The sequence below is a fragment of the Amaranthus tricolor genome, chromosome 3, assembly GCF_026212465.1.
Source record: "Amaranthus tricolor cultivar Red isolate AtriRed21 chromosome 3, ASM2621246v1, whole genome shotgun sequence".
Taxonomy (NCBI): domain Eukaryota; kingdom Viridiplantae; phylum Streptophyta; class Magnoliopsida; order Caryophyllales; family Amaranthaceae; genus Amaranthus; species Amaranthus tricolor.
In genome coordinates, this window is record NC_080049.1 from 2,648,461 (window position 1) to 2,663,111 (window position 14,651).

A 14,651-nucleotide genomic window follows, 5' to 3' on the forward strand; every position below is an offset into this window, starting at 1 on the left:
TATTGCATTTAGGCTTGATGACTCACTTTTTCTTTAATATATTAAATATCATTTTAAGTTGGCTTATTTAGTGAGCTTAAAAACTAACGAAAACAATCATTACTTTTAACTGGCCAAATAAACTAATTAAAAAAACCAATAACTATTTGCCAATATGTCCCTTTTCACTTTTCACTTTAATATTGAGAAAACCCTTCCAAATGTACATCATCCCTTATATTTCGCAACGTTATTAGCTCGGGTAGAGTATGGTCAGTGTTCGTCTAATAGTTTTGATCTCCTTGGGGCATCATATGACATCTCTTTTTGAATGCCTGAGAGTGGATCCTTAAAAGAAACTTGAACATCTCATTAAGCATCTGTATACCCACGATGACATCTTCACTGAATGTTCAAATTAATTTTCAACTAATATAGTGCCCAAATATCATCATACAAAATTACAATTGATAAGTATCTATGGTTGTTTTTGTAACTTGAGCATCCTACTTAACCATCTACTTACAATGATAGCATCACTAAACACTCCTCTTCTCTCCTTTGAACATTGCATTGGAGATGGTCTTATGTACTAAACTAGCGGGTAAAAGGGATCTTGGTGGGTGAGAGAGTAGCTCAGCACCAATCTTTCTACGGAGAGATTGTTGTTGCCAACAAGTGCACTCGGATTTATATTGCCTATGTAAACCACCACCTTAAATCATGCAACTAAACGGTAAGCCGCACTAAAATTCAGTGCAGATTAATTGGGTAAAAGTAACCCATTTGAACCCCAGCTCAATCTCATTTAGATCGTTATTGAAACATAAAATCAAACCGAATGAAATCCTAACTGCACGGGATAAAATCTGAAAAGCACCTAACCTCAAACACTTGACTCAAAACTTGACCAACAATCCAAACAGGGAGATAAACTTGACCAACGATCCAAACAGGGAGACTACTTCCGTAATCCCATCTTATCATATCATTCCTTTGCTATCCTCACTTACTATGGCATTCACTTTAACTACCCTGAATTTAAAATCATTGAACGAAAAAACCAAATTCCACTGCAGTTAAAATAGCACGTTTCTTTTCCAAAGAATGATTCACAATCTTTGAGTGCTTAAGATGGGCGATTATTTTTGTTTCTCCTGTTCGAAGTATAATGTACATAAATGAATATAGATGCCATAATTCCATTCATTATGATCGTTTATTTTTGGACTGTACACAACCTTTCATGTCAGTATTCAAGAGTAAGCCTACCCTCTCAGCAGCAAGTCCCCAAGAGTAAAAGGGCGCAAAAATGTTTGCCAACAACAATGTCAAAGCCTTGATCCAAAAAATGCGAAACATGTCAAAAAAAATTCCAAAATCTTCTTTGGTTTTGATATTCTGAACAGTGTTCATTATGCAAGCAAAGTTAGTTTGTATCTTAATTCAAATCATTGGTTGAAGTTTGAAATTCTTGGAGAAGCTCTGGGATGTCATAACCCAACATCTCATCAACAGCTTGGATCATTTTTGGTTTCAACTTCTCAAATTTATCTATACTGTAACCTCTAAGGACTTCCTTAAAATGCTCCACATCGGGGAAATCTCCTGCCGGTAAACGGTATTCCCTCTGGACCTAAACAGAATAAATGTTTTCATCAACTTAAGTATTTGCAACAAAAATTGATGATAAAACCAGGATTTCGGCTTCTGTATAAGCTAATTCAAAACAAGCGTAAGCGATAACCTTTTTGAATTCAATCTCCAAGTTCTCAATGAGAGTCTCTTGCGCCTTGGCCTTGCCTATCAAAACAGGCATCTCCTTCTTTAGATGACCGATGATTAGGGCATGGATCTTCGCTGCCCTAGCTCGCTTCACAAATTCGTTCACCTGGTAACAAGTGAATGCACCAAAATTGTGAACCTATACATCTTTCAAGTATTTGTGGTCAAGATTCAACTTAGCGGCTTATTCTTAGAAGGCTTCATTCATGTTAACGTTTTTGTTGAGACATTAATAAATCCATTGTCCCAATTTCCAAGTAATATCTTAATCAATGAATTCAACAAACTTACTCTTCGATTACAAGCATTCTTTGGAATATCTCTAAGATCAGCAAGAAGATCATTTTGCTCTTTTAAGAACAAATCTTGACCGATTGGACCAACTGCTTCATTTAAAGGCCCATCATTAAAAGAGCTGCATATGTGTAACGTAACCTTATGAAATGAACATTATGATTTATGGCTCTTAAACATAATGGAAACTGGATGTGATCAAATAAGGGCAGTCAGTGTTCATAGGCACTTCCATCTTTTTATAAAACATTTACATTCAGCTTAACTGGACAAAGCTTACCCAATGTACACACGGGCAACCTCAGGAGTATTTAGAACTTTCCCTAATGACCACATCAAGGCTCCATAAATCCTCATCAACTGTCATAAACCCAAAAGATCAAGGAGAAAAGGAAGTAAAGCTGCAATTAGCTAATTTCCATTAATCTGAGAACATAAAGATTAGAGGGAATACTATGAATGTCAACTTGCTATTAGCTAATCACCTGTTGGGTATCCACTTGATCTGCCTTGTTCAGAACAACGCGTATTTTATCATCATGACCTTTTAGAGATGAGATCACACGCTTGAATTCATCACTAATATCAAGTTTGTGAGGATCAAAAAGGAGCAAAATTAGGTCACTTTTGGAAGCAAACCAAGATGTCACACCAATGAAGTCATAACTTCTTTCTATGCGTTGCTTCTCCCCTGACAATACCCCAGGGGTATCAATGAGAGTCATATGCTCCAAAATCTTCAACAAATAAAAAAAAAAAAGTTCACTTCCTGAACTGTACACATTGAAGATGTAAATGTCTATGTACACTGCTACTACTTACCGGATGTGGCATCTGTGAACACTCCAGCTTTGATAGAAAAGCAGACCCAAAGATTGTCAGACCTTTGTAAGGCATGTCTTCTTGAACAGTAATCGTGTTTCCCGGTATACGTCTTTCATCAGAACCAGACTGTAAAATTTGATATATTAACCAAGAAAAGATACTTATATAAACAATTATCAAACAAAAACACAGCACAGAAAAAGTAAATCTTTCAGCAATACAATAATATAGACTAGTGTATCATTACCATAATGACAATAAATCTATCTGTTGTTGGCTCTGGCCCAACGTGTGCCCCTGCAAAGAACAACGGAGTTGATCAGAAAAAATGTAAGACATACTCCATTGAAGACATGAAAGGAGAGAGATCATATGACTACCAGGATAGTCACTTTTGAGCAAGTGTTTGATAAAGGTTGTTTTCCCAGTAGAATACTGCCCCAGAAGCATGACCATAGGTTTTGCATCAAAGTCGCTATTCGTCTGCCAAGAGAAAGGAAATTTGGTAAAAGGATGGGAATCACACTAGACAATAAGTTGTCAGCTGGAAATATTACAATGAGAACAGAAAATGAGGAAGGCTTCTGATAAAAAGGACAGTTAGGACATGGGGCCTCACTAACAATGGAGATGCAAAGTCATTGAAATGGTAAGTCAGCTCCAAAGGCTTCAGCTTCTGTTCATACAACCTCTTTAGGCCGTCAAAAATAGATGTCATGGAGGACAGTTGTTCCTGAAAAAAGGCCCAGAAAAGACAATCAGGAACATTATTCATGCTGCGTAGCTAATATAATATAAAACTCATATCTACGATCTAGATAGATAAAGCATCAAGTAGATAAAACAAAGGCATGGAGTTTAGAGCTATAAACTGTCCCAGATCTCGAGTAATCCAGGTAAGGAAAAACAGCCCGGAAACAACAAATTATACAAGCTGGTTAACTGTAAATCCTACAAATGGAGAGGAAGGTATTATCCAACACCAGAAGATCAATTGGATATGGAAGTATGATAACAAAGTGGGACTATATAGGCAACAATTTCTTTAAAGACGACAACATGTCAAAGCCTTAACCCAACATATGGGATCGGCTGCATGAAGTCATGAACTAACAAATCAATGTGTGATAATATCGATAACAAAGATTATATTTTATTCAACCCCATCTAATACTAATCTATATTTAAGAAAAACCAATTACAATAACCAGTCACATATATGTTCCCCTCCTTCAATTATTTCTATTCTTCTTGTAACTTTTCACTTGGTTAACCAAGTCATTTGCGGTTTACCTCTTCCTTTTCTAAGCTTCTTAGTGTTCCAACTTTCAACTTTTCTAAATGGTTCATTTATAAATCTTCTTTGCACATGACCAAATAAATGTGAATGACTTTCTTTCATTTTTCCTTCAAGCAACACCAAGACCCTTTCTAATGTCTTCATTTCAAATTCTATGCTTTAGTGTTTGTAGTTGGTACATTCATCTACTAACATGCATCTTAGGTACCTCCATGTTCCTGAATAATCTATTCCAAGAGTCCAATATTTTAACCCTTATGAGTGTTAATCCAATGACACTCTAGTGGACATTTCATCTAAATGCTTTGTGTGGTTTGAAAACATGAAGGTTATTATGTTCAGGAACCAACTCAACCAAAAGTTTAAACTGATTGTTTAAACCCCAAGATTATATACTCTATAAATCCAATTCGTGCAAAAGATAAAAAGCAATTTATTACAAGCCAAGACATAGTGATTAATACCTTTTTGGTCATAGCATTCCTCAGACATCAAATCAACCCCCAAATAATTCAAACTTAGAAGTTGGTACTGACTTTTGAGCATTGATTCATGTCCACTTCACAATCAACAATAAGCATTACTTTTAGCATAACTAATAACTTAAATTAATCCCACATTCCACTAAAATAATTATTCTACACTGTAATCTCACCATGTTCATAATAAACTATCTTTGGCTATTTTTTGGATGATCCATTTGCATCAAACTATTACCTTATTTGGATCATAATTTCCTCATTCAAATCATCCTAGCTTCTCTAAGCAAATACTTTCTATCCTAGCTTCTCTAATCAAAAACTCTATATTCTCCCTTTCATATTCTCATCTCGAAAATTTCTCTGCTTTAAAACCATCACCAATTAGTGAAAATTTCAGTTTCTTGTGACCCTTATGCAGAAGGTCAAAATTTTTGCTAGTAACGCGATAACACTAGATCACATCAATAATTAATTTCAACTTCTAACAATACATTTTGAGTGACAAAAATCGTTTATCGCATAAAATTCATAGCTCAACTTGCACGTAATTACATGATTTCATCCACAAAATATCGTTCAATTCAGGTTATTAACACTTCCTCAAATCAACACAATTAGGCAATTTTTTCAGTTTCGTATTCTCGTTCGCCAAATTCAAGATTCTTGCTTGCAACAAAACTAAGTTGAATCACAACATTAATCAAATCATCAATCACAACAAATTTTGAGGCATAAATTACAACAGGAAGAAAATAATGAAGTGTATAAGTTCAAGGAAAACTTGACTAATCATACAGAACTTTTCGAGGGAGATAGCGAGAGAAGAAGTATGCCTCGTCGGAAAAGTTGGAGAGAGATTGAAAACCATTGACGCGAAGATGATAGTGATGATTATTGTAGAAAGTAGCAGAAGGAAGAGAAGAGAGCGAGTAGATGGAGCTTTGACATTGAGAGAGTAGCTTCAATGGCGACCTTCGAAGAAATATTGCTGTAGCCATTTCTGTTCTCCACAAAGAAAGAATAAAGAAGGGGTCTCATTGATGTTATAAGAGGGACAAATTCGTCTCGTCGGGGTCGTTTTTTACACCATATTTCTTTGAGGATTGATATTACATTTTTGGGAGATTCTCAGGTAACCGTTAATTTTCGGCTTTTTTATGTACTAAATAATTTTTTTTTTAAAATTTATTTGGTAGATAAAAGAGATTTTTTTTAACTTTGCTTTATTTTTATCGTAATGACTTTTTTAAAAAAAAACAAACATCAAATCATCCTAATTGACCATATATTTCGAAATTCAGTTGAAATTAATATTTAATTAAACAAAAACTTCACATTTTGATTACCAAATGGAAAATTGAAAGCTTAAGGTTACCATGCGGATTTAAAAAAATATTTGTGTAAAAGGCAAAAACTCAGGATCACCACGTGAAATTTTCTTAAATTTTTAATGTATGTAAATTAGCATAGTAGAATACATTAGTTTGGCAATTTATATTATTCTCTCCCTTCCTTAAAGAAGTTCTCTTGTCATTTTGGGTGTTTTATTTAATTTTTTTTTAAAAAAATTTATTTATATCATAAATTTTGGACAAAAATAATCTTGTTCATCATCATTTTAATATTTTAACAATGCTTATGTTCCCACATATCTCCCACTAATTTTATTTTTGACATTTTTATATTCCTTTTGCTCCCCATATATTTCTCACTAACTTTATAAAACTATTTTTTATAATTTTAGTTTCCATGTTTTTTGGCTAACTAGCCAATTGTTAGATGTGTACCTAGATACCTTTCTCGTTTCATGTTGATTAGGGATGCAAACGGGGCGGGGCGGGGCGGAGCGGGTATTGGCGTTACCATCCCCATCCCCATCCCCATCTGGTAAATCAATCCCCATCCCCGCGGGGGGTATAATTTTTTTCCCCGTCCCCGCCCCGATGGGTTTGTACCTAATACCATCCCCATCCCCATCTGGGTATCCATCCCCGTCTAATACCCATTTTACCCGCCCCACCACCCGTCAAATCCCCGCTTAATACCCATCTGTGTCACATATTTATTTTCAAATCCCCATCTAATCATCACTTAATATCGCCTACCTCTACACAACTCGTAATGAATATAAACAAATTTTATTGAGAAAAAAGGATAAAAAATAGACAAAACATGATTATAAACCTTACTCTAAAAAACATGATCTTAGACCTTAAAAGAAATATAAAAACGGGGTTTTTAAAGTTTTTAAAAAAATTTGAAAATAATTCAAGGTTTTCAGAAATTTGAAAAATAATTTAGGGTATTCCAATTCTCAAAATTTGTACATTTCGTTAGGCGGGGCGGGGCGGGGATGGGGCGGGTATCACCTAAAACCCATCCCCATCCCCGCGGTGGGTATGAATTTTATACTCGTACCCGCCCCATGACCCATCAAACCGGCCTCCCCGCCCCGATGGGGCGGGGATGGGGCGGGTCTTCTATTAGACCCGCCCCGCCTGCATTCCTAATGTTGATAAGATATTTTGCAATCATTCAAGTTAAAAATCACTTAATTTAGAAGATTTATAAAGTACGTTTTTAGTCATTTATGAAGGCAAAACTATATTTTGATATTATTACTTTAAAGTATATCTAATGTAATAAATTTATTTTATAAGCTAACATTTTTTTATTTAGTTATTTTATTAATATATTATTACAAGAAATGTATTAAATATGTCAAATTTTTTTTATTTTACTGGTTTATCAATTTTTGTACAAAATTCAGGGGAGGTTCTGAGCATGTTCAACATGTTCGACTGCACAGGGCCTTGAAAAATTAGGGATTTCAATATGAAATTGCGTAGTATGTGTTAAGTATTAAAAGAAACAAAATTGGAAAAAATTATCATAACTTTTAAAATTGTGCAAGGTCTTTAAAAAGATTGTCCATTTTTACTCCGCACCCAACAGAATCTGCAATTAAAGTCAACTCTCCAAAGTTTCATTTATGATTTCGGAGCCCACTATTCTTGACGTACATTAAGCTTTATTTTATAATCAAGTAACATTGATTTTTCTGTTTTATGAACGTTGTTTTTACTTTCCTTAATAAAGTTCGATACAGTTTTTGGTTGAGTCTCCTTAAGTTGTCATTTGCTTGTGAATAATCCTAAGGCCTTGTAATCTCGTCCAAGCTTTTAATTTCTTGGATTTTATGTTTTGGGTATGTAACTTAAATTCAAGCTCCTAAATCTAACCCTAGTCTGATTAGGGTCGAGAAATAACGCAAGTGGAATACCTTAAGGAAGTCCACGTTGAGCTCAAAGAGTGGAGACCTAAGATCACGTGGCCTTGATCCATCACCAAGCCAAGAAAAGTCTATGATCAAGTCATCATAAATTATTGTGTAAAATAGTTTCACCGTAATATATTTCTCAAACATGCGCTAAAATATTCTTGAAAATGATAAAAGAGTAAGCTTTTGAAGAATGTGATGTAGAGAAACATGATGAAATCTTTGAGATTGTTGGTTAAAAACAGAGCTCGTTAATTAGTGAAAAATAAGGGCAAACTATATAGTGTCATTATTATAGGATAAAATTCATATTTAACCAAAATTAAACTAGGTTAATACGATTTGACTTAAAGTTGAATTTACTTCGCAATAATTTGAATTTGTGTTGTTTGAATTTTACTGATTGACTTTACTTTGGTTAATCTTTAGGTTAGGCTTGACTTAAATATAATTGGGTTTGATTTAAGTTATCTTGGAGTCAAATTGAATCTTTAGTTAAAGTCGAGTCAAATGACTTTTACAACAAGCGAATAATTCCTCTTGTTTCTAGTATTTATTATTTACAATGTCTCCAAGTTGTTAGTTGTAGTTTCCCTTAAGATTACAAAGCAACCATGATCCAACAACAACCAATATAAAAATGTCATAAGGAAATTCTAAAAGATTAAAGACGACTCTCATGAACCATTTAGGTTCGTCCAATAATCATTCATATAAATTTTCCTTTTCCATTTATTTTAAAAAGCAATTATAGTCCATGAGTATTTATTTAATTCATCAGTTATAAATGGTGTTGAGTGTTCAATAGAGCAATCTCTTATAAACAAAGCCTGTTTTGTTAAAAGATAACTTATGTTCCTTATGTCCTTTGATTTTGCATAATTAAATTTAAAAAGCTCTTACATATTTAATTTTTTAGTGCAAACTCAAAAAAGATATAAGAAATAACTTTATACCACTCTTATTAATAGTAGTAAAACCAACCAAATTTCTTTGCGAAGTTGATATTGAATCCCCCTTAAAACGAGACAACTAGAACTTTGAGCAACTTGAAAGTGACGATAAGATTGATAAATTATATACCCTTCGTTTTTTTTTCTTCTCATTTACTTTTTACACGATTTTTAAAGAAACTTTTGAGCCTTAATATCTCTAAATACACATTATAAAAAATTAGGAAAAATTACAAAAAAACTACCTATTCTATAGCACCTTTTGCAAAAAAAACTACGTAATCTAATTTTTTTTCCAAAAACTATCTTAAATGATATAAACGTTTGCAAAAGACTACCAGATGACAGAATCAGTTAGTTGACCGTTAGTTGTACGTTTGACTTTACACGTGAATTGCACGTGACTTCATTCAAAGCTATGAAATGTTTAATTTCCGTCATCTTTTCCTTTCCCTCATGCTCTCACAGATCATGAAAGACATCCTTCAACACTCAATCAAAACCTAAATGCAGCATTAATCATCTCATCCAGTCAACTGTTAAGTTCTTTAATTGCTATTTATTTCATTAATCTACCCCTAAATTTGAATTTCTCTCCTATATGCTCTGAATCAGTACTTGAATGCGTGGGTTTACTTCATAAATGTACTCTCCAATCTCAATCCTCTGTTCTCTTCTCTTAATCTTCCTTTTTTTCGTTTGAAATTTCAAAGCGTTCCTTTATGTATAGTTGAATCAATTTGTTGTTTATGGGAAAAAAGGAGATTGTCAAAGGAAAAAAGGGTTGATTTCAAGTGGGTAACTAAGCAAGAGTAAATTCCTCTTTTCCAAAACCTTTTAAAATTGAATTTATTTTCTAGGGTTTCTGATTGCATTTTATTTGCTTGAGTTTAATGATGCTTGTTGATTGTTGTATATGTGTTGTGATCTAATATCTTTATGTGTTGTGCTGCAATTTCATAATTTTAGAAATTTTGCACATTATTATTCTACATACGAGATGATGAAGCCAATGAACATTCGTTTATATTTTGGTGGGTTTTTTGTTACCAAAAACTGCAAAACTAAATATAGACATTTAGGACTTAGCTTGCACCCAAATGTAGAAGAGGTTTGTTATTTTGAAATGGCTTATTGGATTAGAAATGAGCTAGTTTATGCTGATGTTGGTAGAATTTGGTACAAGAGGTATGGCTACACTATGTTTGCAGGTAGGGTAGAAATCACGGATGACAAGAGCATCCCAGATTTCCTTCAAAGCCCTGAACCTGATGGTTGGTACCATCTTTATTTTGTTCATGGGGGTGATGACAGAGGTGAAGAAGTCAATAAGAAAAAATCAAAAAAGAAAATGCCTAAAGATGATGTGGCAAATGACATGGACATTGATGATGATGTGTGCAGATTGGGTGATGACTTGGACATAGATAAAGGTGATGTGGAAGATAAGGTTGGTGGTGATTTGGAGAGTCCAAGTAGACATTTAAAAAGGGGACCACCACTAAAGGACAAGGTTGTAAATGTATCATTACACTCAAACCCTAGATCTAAAACACAGACAACTACCCTAACCCTACTTCAATGCTCTGAACACCTTCCACAAACAACAAGTACTCAAACACCAAATACCCGAACAACAAGTGCACAGACTTTACAAAACAGTAACTACAGGGCTTGTTTTGGGAGTAAGTCAGAGGATGATGATGATGCTGATATGTTTGCAGAGAATTTAGAGTTTGGTTTGATGAAGTAGGGTTAGGTGATGAAGAATTTAGGCGGACTGTGGATAAGGAGGTGAATGAGGAAAGCAATAGGGATATCTACTAAAATGAAGGTGATGATAAAGTATGCAGTGATGATGAAGAGACTTTAAAGGATTGTGAGGAGGGGAAAACATCATATCCAACCTTCAATCCTGAGGTTGACTTCAAAGGTAAAATTAATCTGTCCCTTAGCTTGAAATTCCCTTCCAATTCTGTTTTTAGAAAAGCTTTGAGGTATCATGCCATTGAATGTGGATATAACTATTATTACTTGCACAATGGTAGTACTAGGGTGACTGTGTATTGCTACAATAGATGTGATTGCAAGAAAGAAAGAGCTAGGATAGTTAACTGTGTTTGTGGGGAAAGAGAAGAAGTGCTTCTTTAAGGTTCATGCAACTAAGTTAAAGGAAGAAGAGATTTTTTAGTTTAGAACATATATTCCTGATCACAGTTGTGGTCACCAACATCACAATAATAAGGTTACTGCATTGTACTTAGCTGAGAAGTACTTAGAGGATTGGAGGGAGAATCCTTGTTGGATGTGAAGGCTTTTCAAAAAAGGGTGAATCGGGATTTAGGTAGTTTAGGCAAAAAGGATTGCTATGAAGTTAATATTTGGAGATGCAAACAAGGAGTATGGTAGAGTGTGGGATTACGCAGAGGCTATTAGGAATTAGAGCCCAGGTAGGACAGCCATAGTCAAGTGCATAGGTATTGAGAACCCACCTCCACTCTTCCAAAGAATGTATGTGTGTCTACAAGCATGCAAAGAGGGTTTTATGGCAGGTTGCAGGCCAATTCTAGGAGTAGATGGAGCTCATTTGAAGGGTCAACGCCCTGGCATCTTGTTGACAGCTGTTGGGAAAGATGAAAACAACAACATCTTTCCTGTTGCTTGGGCTATTGTTGAGACAGAGAATGAGGAAACATGGACATGGTTTTTGCAGCTACTAAATGATAACTTAAATTCTATTGCATCATCCACTAGCTGGAATGAAGAAAGGGGAGAGTCTGTTACTTTCATTAGTGACAGGCAAAAGGTACAGTTGTAGCATTTGTTTATTCTTGCTAAATTACTTCTAAAAGGGCTGTCATTTAATCATTTGTCTGTTATGATTTAATTGGTAAGGATTGTTGGAGACTTTCAATTCAGTAGTTCCACATGCTGAGATCAGATTTTGTTGTAAACATATTTGGGCAAATTTCAAAATAAAGTTTGCAGGAGAATTATTTAGGCTACACTTTTGGAGTGCAGTCAAAGCTTTCAACAAGGTATCAATGTTCTTTAATTTCTTAAGTGCATTGACTGAATTTCACATATTGTTTGATATACTATTAGTTTTCTTTGACAGTCATCTTTTGATCAAGAAATGAATGCGATAAAAAAGATTTTTGTAGATGCATTTGAATACCTAAATGCAATTCCACCAAAGCGTTGGTCTAGACATGCCTTCCTAAATAGGAGCAAATCTGGTTTGTTATTGAATAATTGTTGTGAGTCATTCAACAATGTGCTTAGGGAAGCTAGGGGAAAACCAATAATTTCATTGATGGAATGGATTAGGGGGTATGTAATGCAGAGGAGTGCAGTTAAGAGGGAGGGGCTGAGTAAGTTTCAGGGGGTTGTTATGCCATCTGTGGTGAAAGTAATAGAAAACAATGAGAAGTCATGTCATGGTGTTAGGGTTATCCCTATTGATATTTTTGAGTTTGAGGTTGATGATGGAGAGGAGTCTTATATTGTAAACTTGACAAATAAGACTTGTCATTGTGGTAGGTGGACCCTAATTGGAATCCCTTGTAAGCATGCCATTACTTTCATTATGCATAGAAAATTGGACTATACAGAGTTTGTCCATGAGGCTTACCATGTCAAGGCATATGCCAAGACATACGGACCTAGGTTCCATGGAATGCCAGGGCATAAAATATGGCCTACCTCCACAAACCCTAAGCCATTACCACCTCCCTTTAGAAAAATGCCTGGTAGGCCTAATAAGAGGAAGAGGAGGTTGGAGGTTGATGAAGCTGGGAAAAAACAAGGCTCTGTGGTGAGGGAGTATAAGCAAAGGAGGTGTGGCAATTGTGGCACACTAGGACATAACAAAAAGAAGTGCAAAAACCCTCCCAAAGCCCCTTCCACCATGGATAAATCAAAGGGAGGAAGGCCTAAGAACGTTTCAGTGTCCTCTTTATCAACCATACCAATGGTGCCAATAGCAACTGTAACAACAGCTCGTCCTGCAACAACAAGCACAACCCCTCCTACAACTCAAAGCTCAACACCAATGGTGCCAACAGCAACTGCAAGCTCTGTTACCCCTGCAAACAATGTTGCCACCTCATTTCAAAAAATGCCTACACCAATGGTCTCCCCATCAAAGGGAGGTAGAAAGAAATCTTGGGCGTATGGATGCAACAAGAAAGGAGCAAAAGGTGCAGCCCCAAAGGTGATTTCAACCCAAGCATCTTCAAGTTCTCAAAATTAAAGTAGAAAAATGTAGTTGCAATGTATGTAATGAAGAATTTGTAACTTTTTTTGTTGGAAGTACTATGGTTAGGTTATGGAACAACTTTTTTTGTCTACGTTAGTTTGTTTATGCTAGGTTATGGAAGAGCTCTTTTTGTTAACAATGTAATGAGCAACTGTTGATATTAGATAATTAGCAACAATGTAATGAACAAAATCAACCTCTTCATTCATCATAATCATGTTTACAAAAGCTTTCAAACAACAATTACATTCCCCGATCACTAATACATAACACTGATTCTTACAATCAACACCAAGAAAAAACCAAATAAAAACCCTAATACAAAGCTTGATATCTCTTTTCCATGCTTTCTCTCGTTCATCAATTTCTTCTTAATCCTTTTAATTTTTGAAATTGCTTGTTCCTTCTCATGTTCCAAGCAACAAACCCTTGAAGGCAATATCTTAATTTCTGTTGATAAATGTCGCTTCTCCTTAACAAGTGTGTTCGTCACTTGTCTTTGCCAATTAACCATTTCAGGTTCATCAATCCATTTGAACTTGTTGCATCCCCTTCAATTCATGTCAGGATAAAAAAATTTGCAAGTGTTGAACCGTCTTCCAGGATTTTCCTTAGTCCACAAATTTCTCTGTGCAAAAGGAAATCCGCAAGCACATCTGTCGACCTTCGATTTTTTGGTGTGAGGAGAAGCCATAATTTAATTGGGGATTAAAAGGAAAAGAGGAAAAATTAGGGTTCTTATGATTTTAAGGGGATAGGGGAAATAATTGGGAAAAATCGTACTTTTAAACAAAATAAATCAAAGCCTTAAGTAAATCACGTGAGACACGTGCTGGTCAACTAATGGTCAACTAACTGATTCCGTCATCTGGTAGTCTTTTGCAAACGTTTATGTCATTTAAGGTAGTTTTTTGCAAAAAAAAAAATTAGATTAGGTATTTTTTTGTAATTTTCCCAAAAAATTATAAAAAAATATATGATAAAAGAGTATACATTAAGACGAATCTAACAAAAAAAATATTCTAAACGGGAAGAACATTGGGAAATAGAGGGAGTATTAATTTTACTATAAATGGGGATCATATAAACAAAATTTTGGTCATATTAAATGTAATGAAAAGGAATCTAATACGCAAAAAGAGGTTTTGCAAAAACAAATTACTAAGTACAATCATGTAATGTGTAATATTTAAAGATAAATGTGACCAAAATTATATGCAGAAAATAGAAAGATATGTCAATTGAAAGTTGAAACTAAAGGTGTTCATAACAGATCCAACGACCAGATATTTATTTGAGCTCGACTTGACTCAACCTCAAAATGAATTACAAATTATATGAAAATCAATGTAAACACAAGATCCGATTTTTATAAATCAACTGAAAACACCTAATTTAAAATCAACCCAATAATCTGAATAAACACCTCTAATTGAAACACTCCTTAGATTACAAATGAGAAAACCAAAAAAGTATTTTGGTCATCATAGAA

The 14,651-nt window shown here is 34.6% G+C and overlaps 2 protein-coding genes across 3 annotated transcripts; one reads left to right on the forward strand and one right to left on the reverse strand.

Annotated features, from left to right (window-relative positions):
• Positions 1 to 374: 374 nt before the first annotated feature.
• LOC130808104 (EH domain-containing protein 1-like) lies at positions 375 to 5,784 on the reverse strand. Of its 2 annotated transcripts, none has more exons than XM_057673557.1 (10): positions 5,466 to 5,784; positions 3,503 to 3,616; positions 3,264 to 3,366; positions 3,131 to 3,180; positions 2,881 to 3,009; positions 2,544 to 2,795; positions 2,339 to 2,418; positions 2,056 to 2,179; positions 1,727 to 1,870; positions 375 to 1,615 (listed from the first exon to the last, which is right to left on the reverse strand). In XM_057673557.1, the coding sequence occupies exons 1-10, from the start codon at positions 5,661 to 5,663 to the stop codon at positions 1,421 to 1,423; spliced, it is 1,389 nt and encodes a 462-aa protein (XP_057529540.1). In that variant the 5' UTR covers positions 5,664 to 5,784; the 3' UTR covers positions 375 to 1,420. The 2 variants fall into 2 exon arrangements, with proteins under 2 accessions (XP_057529540.1, XP_057529541.1); XM_057673558.1 differs by having other exon boundaries at positions 380 to 1,615; positions 5,499 to 5,784.
• A 5,623-nt stretch (positions 5,785 to 11,407) lies between these two features.
• Positions 11,408 to 13,153, forward strand: LOC130808236 (uncharacterized). Its single transcript, XM_057673718.1, has 3 exons — positions 11,408 to 11,704; positions 11,805 to 11,936; positions 12,017 to 13,153. The coding sequence occupies exons 1-3, from the start codon at positions 11,408 to 11,410 to the stop codon at positions 13,151 to 13,153; spliced, it is 1,566 nt and encodes a 521-aa protein (XP_057529701.1).
• The last annotated feature ends 1,498 nt before the right edge of the window (positions 13,154 to 14,651 follow it).

Coding starts and splice junctions, on each gene's coding strand:
- LOC130808104 (XM_057673557.1), bottom strand. CDS start 5,663: ATGGCTACAGCAATATTTCTTCGAAGGTCGCCATTGAAGCTACTCTCT. Junction 2,419..2,543: donor ATCAAGTGGATACCCAACAG/GTGATTAGCTAA, acceptor GGTTTATGACAG/TTGATGAGGATTTATGGAGC. Junction 1,871..2,055: donor AGAATGCTTGTAATCGAAGA/GTAAGTTTGTTG, acceptor ACTTGTTACCAG/GTGAACGAATTTGTGAAGCG.
- LOC130808236 (XM_057673718.1), top strand. CDS start 11,408: ATGTATGTGTGTCTACAAGCATGCAAAGAGGGTTTTATGGCAGGTTGC. Junction 11,705..11,804: donor TCATTAGTGACAGGCAAAAG/GTACAGTTGTAG, acceptor GGATTGTTGGAG/ACTTTCAATTCAGTAGTTCC. Junction 11,937..12,016: donor CAGTCAAAGCTTTCAACAAG/GTATCAATGTTC, acceptor TTTCTTTGACAG/TCATCTTTTGATCAAGAAAT.